At 45.7% G+C, this 14,091-nt stretch overlaps 1 protein-coding gene across 4 annotated transcripts in view; it reads right to left on the bottom strand.

Moving 5' to 3' along the window:
* Window positions 1-14,091, bottom strand: part of ano10a (anoctamin 10a) — a 127,996-nt gene that overhangs the window by 77,208 nt on the left and 36,697 nt on the right. For all 4 annotated transcript variants that reach the window (XM_085993702.1, XM_085993704.1, XM_085993701.1 and 1 more), the window contains 2 exons: window positions 11,111-11,185; window positions 5,331-5,513 (listed from right to left, as the gene is read on the bottom strand). In XM_085993702.1, coding sequence (XP_085849828.1) covers window positions 5,331-5,513; window positions 11,111-11,185 — 258 coding nt within the window. The remainder of the gene's footprint in view (window positions 1-5,330; window positions 5,514-11,110; window positions 11,186-14,091) is intronic.

A 14,091-nucleotide genomic window follows, 5' to 3' on the forward strand; every position in this document is an offset into this window, starting at 1 on the left:
ATTCGGTGGCGCCCCAAACTGGGCGCCAGAATTACCGCTCCGGGCGGAGCCGCTTGCGCCAGCCCGATATTCAGTTTCAGCACCCCAAACGGAAGCGTGGCGCTGCTCAAGGTGCCCCACGTCCCTCTTGGGGCGCTGAAACTGAATATCGCAGCGCAACGTGCCGCAGCGCCACACGCTGCGGCACTGCAGGCCTTCCTCCCCTTCTTAAAGGGGAGGGGCCTGCACCAGCGCGATCGGGGATCGCGAGTGCCGGCAAAAGAGCCCGGCACCGAGGAGAGGTGCCGGGCTCTTGGGACACAGCCGGCACTGCCCGGGGGGTGGGGGGCGGGCCTCGGGAGGCCAGCGCGAGGTGGTGCTGGCAGGTGGCCAGCAAAAAAAATGGCCGCCCCGCACCTCCCCTTTAATTAGCGCCACTACTGCCGCAGGTCGGCCCCCCTGAACCGGTCGCAGATTGCGACCGGCGTTACAGCGGGGGGCGCGATCCAATATCGCGATCGGGGTGGTAGCGGGGCGCTGCGCACACCGATGACATCATCGGTGGCGGCGCAGCGCTACAGGCTAACGCCGCCATTAGCGCCCCACTAAATTTCAAGGGGGGGGCGTGGCCAGTGGCGCTAAAGCCACTAAGTGCCCTCTCTGGGTGCTAACTGGTGGCGCAGCCCACCGAATTTCTAGGCCTTAGTGTGTCCACTTCCACCGCTTTCGTCGGCAGCGAATTTCAGGTCCTCACCACTCGCTGCTTAAAAAAGTTTTCCCTCACATCCCCCCCTGTATCTCTTGCCCAGAACCTTAAATCTGTGTCCCCTAGTCCTTGCACCATCAACTACTGGGTACAGCCTTTCCCCGTCTAGCCTATCCAAAGCCGTCATAATCTTGTACACCTCTATCAAATCACCCCTCAACCTCCTTTGCTCTAATGAAAACAAATCCAGCTTTTCCAACCTGTCCCTGTAGCTAAGATCCCCCATCCTCAGAACCATTCGGGTAAATCTCCTCTGCACCCTCTCAAGGGCCTTCACATCCTTCCTAAAGTGTGGTGACTAGAACTGGACGCAATACTCCAGTTGTGGCCTAATCTGCTCTTTACAAAAGTAGAGAAGTTATGCTGAACCTTTTATACTCAATACCTATTTATGAAACCCAAGATCCCATATGCTTTGCTAATCACGCTCTCAATATGTCCAGCCACCTTCAGGTACCTATGCACATCAACTCCCAGGTCCCTCCACACTCTTTAAAACTGTGCCATTAAGTGTATATTGCCTCTCCCTGTTCCTTCTGACAAAATGCATCACCTCACACTTCTCTGTATTAAATTCCATCTGCCACTTGTCTGCCCATTCTGCTAGCCTTTCTATACCCTGTTGCAGTCGATTGGTATCATCCTCACCCCCAAGTTTGGTGTTGTTAGGGAATATATATATATATATATTTTATTAATAACATAGATTTTAATATGATTAAAATCTAATGATTTAAAGAAATCAGATTATGCTTAAGCTGACCACATGCCAAAGGATGGTGTGATGTATCAGATCCAATCACAGCTGGTAACGTCACATCGGCTGACTTAAAAACTGAGAACAATGAAAATGCTGATTTAGCTTAAACTGTGAAAGTGCTGATCTTAGCTTAAAACTGAAAGTGATGATTCTGCTTAACTAGAGAACAAAGGAATGATTGATGTATCAGAGATCCAATCAGTGTGATGTAGTTGAACCAACCATAGCTCTGCATGCATGCTGCTGAGCCAATGGTAATAAAGGGGGTGGGTACATCTGCTGCTGTATAAAAACCAGCCATTTTGAATATGATGTTAGTCGGATGAAGGAAGTCAAACAGTGTAAATCAAGTGATGCAATAAATCGACTATTTAAAACTTACCACCGGACTCGCAAACTTTAATTTTAGTGTGTTGACCTCAGATCAGTGTGGTCCACTGAAATTACCTGATCTAACAGGTGTCATCGGCAAATTTAGAAATTCTACTCTGTATTCCAAAAAAAGCAGTGGCCCCAGCACTGACCCTTGGGGAACACCACTATCTACCATCCTCCAGTCTGAAAAACAGCCATTTACCACAACTCGCTGTTTTCTGTCCGTAAGCCAATTCCTTATCCAAGCTGCCACTGACCCACCTATTCCATGAGCCTCAATTTTGTTAACCAGCCTTCTATGTGGTACTTTGTCAAATGCCTTCCTAAAATCCATGTAGACAACATCCATTGTATTCCCTTCATCGATCCTCCCTGTTCATCAAAAAATTCAATTAGATTAGTCAAACACGATCTGCCTTTTACAAATCAGTGTTGGCTCTCCTTAATTAGCTTAAACCTCTTCAAGTGCCCGTTAATTTTTTCCTTGATTATTGTTTCTAAAACTTTACCCACCATTGATGTTAAACTGACCGGCCTGTAGTTACTATGATTGTCCTTGCACCCTTTCTTGAACAATGGTGTCACATTTGCCACTTTCCAATCCTCAGGCACCTCCCCCACATCTGGGGAAGATTGGAAAATTATGGCAAGCCCTTCAGCTATCTCCTCCCCCAATTCCCTTCGCAATCTGGGATGCAAGCCATCTGGACCAGGCGACTTATCCACTCTAAGCATACCCAGTCTTTCTAATACATCCTGTCTATCAATTTTCACCCCTTCCATTGCTTCTACCTTTTGCTTCGATATTTTGTCAGCATCCACCTCCTTAGTAAACACCGATACAAAGTACTCATTGACTATTCTAGCCTTGCCCTGCGCCTCTAAGCATATATCACCTTCTTTGTCCCTAATAGGCCCTACCCCGCCTCTTGCTACCTGCTTACTGTTTACATGCTGGTAGAAGATTTTTGGGTTCCCTTTTATGTTAACCGCCATTCTACTCTCATATTCTCTCTCTGCCAATCTTATTTTCATCTTCTCATCCCCTCTCAACTTACTGTATTTGGTCTGGCTCTCCCTTGAAGAATTCACCTGACATGCATCATACACCCTCTTTTTTTGTTTCATCATCTTCTCTATCTCCCTCGTCATCCAAGGAGCCCTTGCTTTGGTTCCCTTACCCTTCCCCCTTGTTGGAATGTACCTAGCCTGTACTGGGAACATCTCCTTAAAAATCACCCATTGTTCCGTCACAGTTTTTCCCGTCAGTCTTTGGTTCCATTTTACCCTGGCTAGATCCTTTCACATCCCATTGAAGTTAACTCTATTCCAGTTTAGAAGTTCCACTCTAGATAATTCCTTGCTCCTCTCCATTGCTAATCTAAATCTTATGATATAATGATCACTCGTACCCAAATGGTCTCCCACAGACACTTGGTCGACCTGGCCCACCTCATTCCCCAGCACCGGATCCAGCAATGCCTCCTTCCGAGTTGGGCCATCTCAGCCTTTCAGCTTACCTTTCTATTTCCTTTTCTCTCATGTACTCATCTAGTTTCCTTTTGAAGGCATCTAAGCTATTTGCCTCAACCACTTCCTGTGGTAGCGAGTCACATATGTTGTTTTAACATAGTTTATAGATAAGTTTATGAAATTAGATCATGGTTGATCTATATCTCAACTCCATCTGCCTGCTTTGGTTCCGTAACCCTTAATATCCTTTGCCGAACAAAAATCTATCAATCTCAGTTTTGAAATTTTCAATCGACCCCCAGACTCGACAGCTTTTTGGGGGAAAGCGAGTTGCAGATTTCCACTACACTTTGTGTGAAGTGCTCCTGACATCACCCCTGAACGACCTGGCTCTAATTTTAAGTTTATACCCCTGTTATTCTGGACTCCCCTTACCAGAAGGAATAGCTCCTCTCTATCTACCTTATCAAACAGCATAAAGAAAGGTAAGCCAATCCAAAATACTGTCTTGGTTTCTCTACTAACCTGATGACTTACTGCTAGAAATGTGCTTTGTAACATAAAAAATGTACAAATTTATCAAGAAAACTTGCCTATGCAAAACAAAATTCTGATCCCAAGACCATCCCAGGCCAGGGGACTTCTCTTCCCAACGCTCCCGGATTCCAGGGCTCCTCTTCCAGTGATCTTGGATTCCAAGACTCACCATGAAGTAAGATCACGGGAAGTCTGCTCGTAAAACCTTGCATCTAGCGCACACTCCCTGTCACGTTTTTGTCATCACGCTTTCATTTATTTGGTTGGCTCAAAAGTAAAAATTCAAGTCAGAACTGAAGAAGTTGGGAACAAAAGAGAAGTGAAGAGATATTAAGAGGTATTCAAAACGAGACGAGATGGTGATAGGACTAGTGGAGACAAAAGACGGCTCTAGATTAGGTGTGAAATGCGCTGGCAGAATGGGAGACATGATCTTACTGTTCTATTCAAGTATTTATCCAATTTTCCCTTAAAAAGGTGCAATGGTCTCTGCCTCAACTACTTCCTGTGGCAAAGCATTCCTTGCTCCAGCACCTAGTGTACAGAAATTTCTCCGAACCGCTTTCCTCACTTAGTTCCAATTTTTAATTGACGAAGCCTTGTCAATGACCCCCCTCATCACCAGAGAAAACAGTCCCTCCCTACTCACCCCATCAAAACCCTTGATAATTTCAACACTTTCCATTAAACCTCCTCTTAGCCTTCCTTGCTCAGCAGTAGAAATAGTTCCATTATCTCAAGTCTCTCCTCAGAACGGTAATTTCCCATCCCTGGCATCAGGGTGAAATTATGCTGTACACTTCCTATAATGGGGCTCCCAAAACTACACTCAGTACTTTAACTATGCCTTTATATAAATTTATTATCATTGCTGCTTTGCTCTTAGATAGTCTAACCCCATTTATAAAACCCAAAAAGCTATTGGCCTTTTTATTTTAAGGCTTTATCTACCAGCGCACTCACTTTTTCACCCCGGATCTCTGGTCTTTCAGCATCTTTGCATTGAGCACTCGTTTTCCTCACACTCCTTTGCTTTGAAGTGTATCTGCACTTGTCTGCCCATCCCGCTGACCTATCTCCTCCTGAAGTCATTTACAGCCCTGTTTGCCAAAGGGTTTCCAAGAAGTTGGAGCTTGCAGCTTCCTACATGCTTGATACAGGTATCTAAAACTGAACCGAACGGCTTCAACACAGTGCTACCGAGTGGACGCGATCAATAACCAACAATATAACGTTTGAGGGATTGCACCATGCTCGGGTGTACAAAACCCAGCCTCGTTAAGCTCGCCCCAAGACAAAAATCGGAATTCAATCTTACGAGTCCCGGATCAGTCCGGGGCTGAAGACATTTTTTTAAAGGTTCGAAGGGTTCTGATGTAGTGGCATTGCAGCCTGGTTCATTTCACTCTGGTCAACCTTACTACTGTAATCGAAACTCACCAAATACATGTCCATTTCTCCTTCCAGCTTGATTTGATCAGTTAATGGAAGTCCTTTTTCTGTAGTTGATATATTAAGCTTCTGCTTGATCTTCTTGTTGCGACATTTTTGAAGCCAGTAAGGAAGCAAGGATTCCACAAACTGGTTGAGTATTTGTGAGGTGATGAGTAAGGCAGCCAGATTCTAGCACAAGAGCACAAAACAAAATCGGGCATGTTACGCATTATTTCTTTTCTTTTTTAAATGCAGAAGTTTAAGATTTTTATTTCTTCTCATCAAGCTTTCTCCCTTCAACCCCTGAAGGAGTCAGTTCAAAAGACACTCGGCAACCTTGTGTACCTTGCCCAAGTGGCCAATATTCATATGAGCTTCAGCAGTGAATGGCTGAAAACTACTTCTGCATGGAGGACTTCACAACAACGCCCCACACCATCTTCATCACAGAGTCACACAGCACAGAGGAGGCCATTTGGCCCATCGTGCCTGTGCCGGCTCTTTGAAAGAGCTATCCAATTAGTCCCCCCCCCCCTACTCTTTTCCCATAGTGCAGCAAATATTGCTCTCTCAAGTATTTATCCAATTCCCTTTTTGAAAGTTATTATTGAATCTGCTTCCACCGCCCTTTCAGGCAGCGCATTCCAGATCACAACAACTCGCTGTGTAAAAAAAATTCTCATCTCCCCCTGGTTTCTTTTTGAACAATTATCTTAAATCTGTGTCCTCCAGTTACCGTCCCTCCTGCCAGTGGAAACAGTTTCTCTCCATTTACTATAACAAAACGTTTCATAATTTTGAACACCTCTATTAAATCTCCCCATAACCTTCTCTGCCCCAAGGAGAACAATCTCAGCTTCTCCAGTCTCTCCAGATAACTGAAGTCCCTCATCCCTGGTACCATTCTAGTGAATCTCCTCTGCACCCTCTCCAAGGCCTCGTCATCCTTCCTAAAGTGTGGCGCCCAGAATTGGACACAATCCTCCAGCTGGGGCTTAACCAGTGATTTATAAAAAAAGGTTCAGCTTAACTTCCTTGCTTTTGCACTCTGTGCCTCTATTTATAAAGCCCAGGATCACACATGCTTTCTTAACTTGTCCTGCCATCGTCAATGATTTGTGTATGTGAACCTTCAGGTCTCTCTCCGTTCCTGCATTCCCTTTAAAACTGTACCAGACTTCAAGCACACTTCAGCAGTCAGAAGCTGAAACGTTAGCCTATTTTCTTTAGCCGAGGCATAGAATATAAGAGCAGGGAGGTTATGATGGAGCTGTACAAAACGCTAGTTAGGCCACAGCTGGAATACTGTGTGCAGTTCTGGTCACCGCACTATAGGAAGGATGTGATTGCATTGGAGAGAGTGCAGAGGAGATTCACCAGGATGTTACCTGGGCTGGAGCGCTTCAGCTATGAAGAGAGACTGGACAGGCTGGGGTTGTTTTCCTTAGAGCAGAGAAGGCTGAGGGGGGACCTGATTGAGGTGTACAAAATTATGAGGGGCATAGATAGGGTAGATAGAAAGGAACTTTTCCCCTTAGTAGAGGGGTCAATAACCAGGGGGCATAGTTTCAAGGTAAGGGGCAGGAGGTTTAGAGGGGATTTGAGGAAAAACTTTTTCACCCAGAGGGTGGTTGGAATCTGGAACTCACTGCCTGAAAGGGTGGTAGAGGCAGGAACCCTCACAACATTCAAGAAGCATTTAGATGAGCACTTGAAATACCATAGCATACAAGGCTACGGACCAAGTGCTGGAAAATGGGATTAGAATAGACAGGGCTTGACGGCCGGCGCGGACACGATGGGCCGAAGGGCCTCTTTCTGTGCTGTATAACTCTATGACTATGAATGCAGAGGCATTGAAGTCATCCAGGTAGGATCAGCTAAATTAGTCCAGACCAAGAGTTAAACCCAAGAGCTTTCCGCTCTGTAAGGCTGACTTACAAACTGGATAAACTTGCTGCGCCTTCAAGGGAGATCTAACTTTATCATTATCATTTCAAACATTGAATTGCTTGCTCTCATGTCATTATTATCTGAGTTAGAGATTAGATTTACTACTGTTAATGATAGCGAATTTCAAACAGTTACCAGCCAGTGCAAACATTAAGGGCTGCAGCAGGAACAACATACCATTATAACAACAACAACTTGATTTTATATAGCACCTTTAACGTAGTAAAACGTTCCAAGGCGCTGCACAGGAGCATTTTAAGACAAAAAAAATTTGACGCCGATCCACATAAGGATATATTAGGACAGGTGACCAAAAGCTTGGTCAAAGAGGTAGGTTTTAAGGAGCGTCTTAAAGGAGGAAAGAGAGGTAGCGAGGCGGAGAGGTTTAGGCAGGGAATTCCAGAGCTTAGGGCCTCGGCAACAGAAGGCACGGCCACCAATGGTTGAGTGATTATAATCAGGGATGCTCAAGAGGGCAGAATTAGAGGAGCGCAGATATCTCGGGGGGGGTTGTGGGGCTGAAGGAGATTACAGAGATAGGGAGGGCTGAGGCTATGGAGTGATTTGAAAACAAGGATGAGAATTTTGAAATCGAGGTGCTGCTTAACCGGGAGCCAATGTAGGTCAGCGAGCACAGGGGTGATGGGCGAACGGGACTTGGTGTGAGTTAGGACACAGGCAGCCAAGTTTTGGATGACCTCAAGTTTACGTAGGGTGGAATGTGGGAGACCAGCCAGGTGTGTGCTGGAATAGTCAAGTTTAGAGATAACAAAGACATGGGTGAGAGTTTCAGCAGCGGATGAGCTGAGGCAAGGGTGGAGACAGGCGATGTTACGGAGGTGGAAGTAGGCGGTCTTTGTTATGCTGCGGATATGTGGTCAGAAGCTCATTTCAGGGTCAAATATGACACCAAGGTTGCGAACAGTGTGGTTCAGCCTCAGACAGATATTAGGGAGAGGGATGGAGTCAGTGGCTAGGGAATGGAGTTTGTGGCAGGGACCGAAAACAATGGCTTCGGTCTTCCCAATATTTAATTGGAGAAAATTTTTGCTCATCTAGAACTGTATGTTGGACAAGCAGTCTGACAATTTAGACACCATGGAGGGGTCAAGAGAAGAGGTGGTGAGGTAGAGCTGGGTGTCATCAGGGTACATGTGGAAACTGCCGCTGAGTTTTCGGATGATGTCGCCAAGGGGCAACATGTAGATGAGAAATAGGCGGGGCCAAGGATAGATCCTTGGACACCAGAGGTAATGCTGCGGGAGCGGAAAGAGGAGCCGTTGCAGGTGATTCATTGGTTACGATTAGATAGATAAGAATGGAACCAGGCGAGTGCAGTCCCACCCAGCTGGACGACGGTGGAGAGGCGTTGGAGAAGGATGGAGTGGTCAACCGTGTCAAAGGCTGCAGACAAGTCAAGAAGGACGAGGAGGGATAGTTTACCTTTGTCACAGCCACAAAGGATGTCATTTGTGACTTTGATGAGAGCCGTTTCGGTACTGTGGCAGGGGCGGAATATTATACAGCACTTTTCATATAATTAAATGCTTCAGGACATTTTATGTGGAGAGCAGGAAGTGGGAGAAAGGTTAGGGGGAAGTGAATGAAAGAATGGTCAAAGAGGTATCTTTTATGGGGATTTTTTTTTTTTAAAGGCAGGGAGAGCGACAGAGAGCAGAGGGGGTTTAGGGAAAGAATTGGAGTGAAATGTCTGGTGGCTTAAAGCTCAGGCACGATGCTAGATCGGAGTCAGAAGAGTTGAAGGGCGCAACCTGGGACAAGGAGCTGCATGAAAGGTTTGAAGTTTAGCTCATGCTTGAACACAGGAAAAAGACTTGCACCTTTCACAACCTCAGGACGTCCCAAAGCGCTTTACAGCAAATGAAGTACTTTTGAAGCATTGTCACTGTTGTAATGTAGGAAACGCGGCAGCCAATTTGCACACAGCAAGCTCCCACAAACAGCAATGTGATAATGACAAAGAAATTCTGTTTTTTTTTATAAAAGTGATGTTGATTGAGGGATAAATGTTGGCCAGGACACTGAAGTTGTTCACAGTTGAGTTCAGAGAGAGAGCATCTGGGTGAGAATACAAGTTGGCATCTGAGCACAAAGTTTCAGATTAATTCCTGCTCTCATCAGTGGTGCGCTCATAAAAGCGCTGCTCATCCAGGACTGGATGTCAGACATCCAGTCAAACAACAAGGTGACATTTGTGGATCAAGGGCTGTAGTGTAACGGTGGAGTTGGACATCAATGGCACACATAAAGGAAGCCGAGATCATATTTGTGGACAATTCTACCAGTGGACATCATATAGATAAGGAACAGAAAGGGGCCGAGGAGAAAAACCTACTGGGGGAGATGCACTAAGTACCCTAGGACAGTCATTTACCCATTTGGATAATGGACATGTCGGGCTAGAAATTCATCCTGGGCGGTGGCGAAAAGTGGGCGGTATCGGATCGGCCGCCCGTTATACACAGTGGCTGATATTCAGTTCTACTGCAGTCAATGAAACTGAATATCAGCCACTGCGTATAATGGGCAGCCGATCCGAGACTGCCCGTTCCGATACCACCCGCGACAAATTTCTAGGCCGTAGTACCTTAAAGAGCGAATACAAAGCATAAACAAATGCTCGTGTCCTGGTGAATTTCACGTTGAATGAAACAGTCTGGGGGAACAATTTGGTTGCTTTGCGCCTCCCGTTAGTGCCCCAAGAGGACGCTAATGGGGCGCAAAGCAACTAGCACCCGGGCTCGGCAATGTTTGCACCGCTCACGAAATTGACCAGACATTTTGCGGCGGCGCTAAACACTACCGCCACGATCTCCTGCACCGGCAAATTGTGACGTCAGTCGAGCGTGCAACGCCCCGGACCAGATATTGAGTGGCGCCCCCTGCCTTTTCGCCTACTGCTAGCAACGACAGGTTGAGGGGAACATTTTGCAGTTGGGAAGGGACTAGGGGAGCGCTATATAAAGGCGACTGCTTCCTTTCCTTTTTTTGTCAGCGACATTTTTGCACCACACATTCTGAGAGAGAGACACACTTCTGGAGCGATTCATCGCTTTGTGGAGGAGTTTTGGATACTGAGCAGCACTTTGCAGATTGATTTTGATTTGACCTTCCTTGCATCGATTTAGAAGAGACTATGGGGGCTGCACTCTGAGCTCTTTCCTTGGGCCTCGCCATTGTTCTTTCCAGCAGATTTGATGTACAGGTCTCTCCAGGCTCAGATTCAAGACTGCAATGAGCAGGGTGTGGATGGAGAGCAAGATCGACCCTCCCTTTTAAGAACTGGCCGGCACCAGTGTGTCTGTGTTCCATTGCTGACTGACATCACGAGCTTCGCCAGTGCTCTGAGGTAGCGCCTCGCTCCTCTGCGTTAGCGCCTTAAGGGAGGTGTGTAGCGCCTGATTTAGCGCTCCAATCACCTCCAAGGGCGATAGAAGCCAAGTTTGCAGTCGGAGGCGATAATTAGCACCAGGCGCTAAACTTTGCGCCCGGCCGATAATCGCGCCCCAAACGGGGCAATACCGAATTTCTCCCCCCATTGCGTTTAAAAGTTGTTGCTCCATTTCCTGTGGCTACGTTGAATGTCCCATTGGCAGAGTACCCCCCACGGTTACCATAGTGACTGCTGTATCGCCTTGTTTAATGTACCATGGTTCCATTCTGTTTAATTGGAACATCTTGTTTGATATTTTTAGCAGCTTTTAGCAAAATGCTGCAAAATTAAGGGGGCTTTACAAAATACTTCTTCCCCCTCTATCAGTGACAGTCAACAGACAAATTAGTCAAGGCACTTAAATTTCAAAATCTTTTACCTGTCGCAGAAGTTTCATATCCTGAAGAACAAATGCGATGTAGAAGAGGGATGCAAAACAGTTGATGAAATTGAACTGGAAAACAGAAACATATATGTGTAAGGAAATTGTTAAGACAAGATTTTAAATGGATAACAAAATCCCAACATGCAATGTTAGTGTCCTTAAAAAAGCTCTTCAGGTCACTGGTGTTGTTTTGTTGGTATTTACTTCAGTAGTTTTTAGGTTAACACGAGTTAGCTTCAGTCATGAAATTTCTAACACAATTATAAACAACATTTAATATTTTCAGATTCTCTCATTGAAACATATAAAATTCTTACAGAGCTTGACAGGGTAGAAGCGGGGAGGATGTTTCCCCTGGCTGGAGAGTCTAGAACCAGGAGTCACAGTCTCAGAATAAGGGGTCAGCCATGAGGTGAGGAGAAATTTCTTCACTCAAAAGATTGTGAATCTTTGGAATTCTCTACCCCCGGAGGCTGTGGAGGCTCAGTCGTTGAGTATATTCAAGACAGAGAGCGATTGAGTTTCAGATACTAAGGGAATCAAGGGATTAGGGGATAGTGCGGGATGGTGGAGTTGAGGTAAAAGATCGGCCACGATCTTATTGAATGGCGGAGCTGGCTCGAAGGGCCGAATGGCCTACTCTTGCTCCTATTTCTTATTTTCCTTTGCTCTCCCACTACAAGACTTGCCAAGTCACCCATTTATGCAGCAAAGGTGGGCAGGTATCTTATTCCAAGGTCGTTGGATAGCTAGCTGGCTTCAAGAACAGAAAGCAGAGAGTAGGGGTAAAGAGTAGCTATTCAGAGTGGCAGAAGGTGGGAAGTGGTGTTCCACAAGGATCAGTGCTGGGACCACTGCTGTTCACAATTTATATTAACGACTTAGACCTTGGAATCAAAAAACACAATTTCTAAATTTGCGAACGACACCAAATTGGGGGGGAAAGCCAATACCGAGGAGGACTGCAACAAATTACAAGACGACATGAATAAACTTGCAGAATAGGCATATAATTGGCAAATGAAGTTCAACACAGATAAATGTGAGGTATTACATTTTGGTAAGAAAAATAGGGAGGTCACATATTACTTGGAAAATAAGAATCTAAATGGGGTAGAGGAACAAAGGGATCTCGGAGTACAAATACACAAATCACTAAAAGTATCGACACAGGTTAACAAGACCATTAAAAAAAGCAAACCAACAGTAGGGTTTATTTCTAGAGGGATAGAATTGAAAAGTAGGGAAGTTATGCTAAACTTGTATCGAACCCTGGTTAAACCACACTTAACTGCGTACAGTTCTGGTCGCCATATTATAAAAAGGATATAGAGGCACTGGAGAGGGTGCAGAGAAGATTTACAAGGATGATACCAGAAATGCGAGGGTATACTTATCAGGAAAGGGTGAACAGGCTGGGTCTCTTTTCTCTTGAAAAAAGAGGGGTGACCTAATAGAGGTCTTTAAAATTATGAAAGGTTTTGATAGAGTGGATACAGAGAGAATGTTTCCACTTGTGGGGAAGAGCATAACTAGAGGCCATCAATATAAGATAGTCACCAAGAAATCCAATAGGGAATTCAGAAGAAACTTCTTTACCCAGAGAGTGGTGAGAATGTGGAACTCGCTGCCACAGGGAGTGGTTGAGGCGAATAGTATAGATGCATTTAAAGGGCGATTAGATAAGCAGATGAGGGAGAAGGGAATAGAGGGTTATGCTGACAGGGTTAGATGAGGAAAGACAGGAGGAGGCTCGAGTGGAGCATAAACACCGGCATAGACTGGTTGGGCTGAATGGCCTGTTTCTGTGCTATGCAATGGTCTTTAACCAGGTGGCTGATTCCCCCATGAGGTGGTGCCTGGCTGTCATTAGTAAAACAGGACAACTATCTTCCCCATTTACACTCACCTCCCTCTTCTCCCCTCTCCTCCGGGTTTTACTAGTACCTCCCCATAGCCATGTCCTTTTCCCCAATTTATTTCACTTTTCCCCCCTCCTCTATGCATCAATGGCTGACAACCCCTCAGTACTCAAATAATGTTACCATTCTTCACTTGCGAGTCCAGCAAACGTCTGCAGGCTGTTTGACTGTGGGAGCCGTCATCCCATCCGAGACCAATTCTGCCCTCACTCAATGTTGAGGCATGATCACTATAAAGCAAAGCGTGCCAAATAGATTTGGGAGCAGGAACCCTGGTTATCTATTCCGCCCCACGCCCCCACCATTCAATTAGATCATGGCTGATCTGTATCTTAACTCTATCCACCTAGCTTGGCTCCATATCTTTTTATACCCTTAACTAGCAAAAATCTATCGATCACCGATTTAAAATTAATTGACCCCCAGCATCAACTGTTTGTTGTGGGAGAGAGTTCGACACTTCTACCGCCCTTTGCATGAAGAAGTGTTTCCTAACGTCTCTCCTGAATGGTATGGCTCTGATATTAAAGTTACGTCCCCTTGTCCTAGGCTCCCCCACCAGCGGAAATAATTTCCCTCTATCTACCCTATCAATTACTTTCAAAATCCTAAAAGCCTCAAATCAAATAGGGGATCTCATTGAAACGTATAAAATTCTGACCGGGCTCGACAGACTGGATGCAGGGAGGATGTTTCCCCTGGCTGGGGGGGTCTAGAACGAGGGGTCACAGTCTCAGGATATGGGGTAGGACATTTAGGACTGAGGTGAGGAGAAATTTCTTCACTCAGAGGGTGGTGAACCTGTGGAATTCTCTACCACAGAAGGCTGTGGAGGCCAAGTCACTGAATATATTTAAGAAGGAGATAGATAGATTTCTAGACACAAAAGGCATCAAGGGGTATGGGGAGAGAGCAGGAATATGGTATTGAGATCGAGGCTCAGCCATGATCATATTGAATGGCGGAGCAGGCTCGAAGGGCCGAATGGCCTACTTCTGCTTATATTTTTCTATGTTTCTAAATCACCCCTTAACCTTCGGTATTCCAGGGAAT

Source organism: Somniosus microcephalus, chromosome 7, assembly GCF_052327205.1.
Source record: "Somniosus microcephalus isolate GS21.2 chromosome 7, FLI_Smic_1.0, whole genome shotgun sequence".
In the NCBI taxonomy this organism is placed as follows: domain Eukaryota; kingdom Metazoa; phylum Chordata; class Chondrichthyes; order Squaliformes; family Somniosidae; genus Somniosus; species Somniosus microcephalus.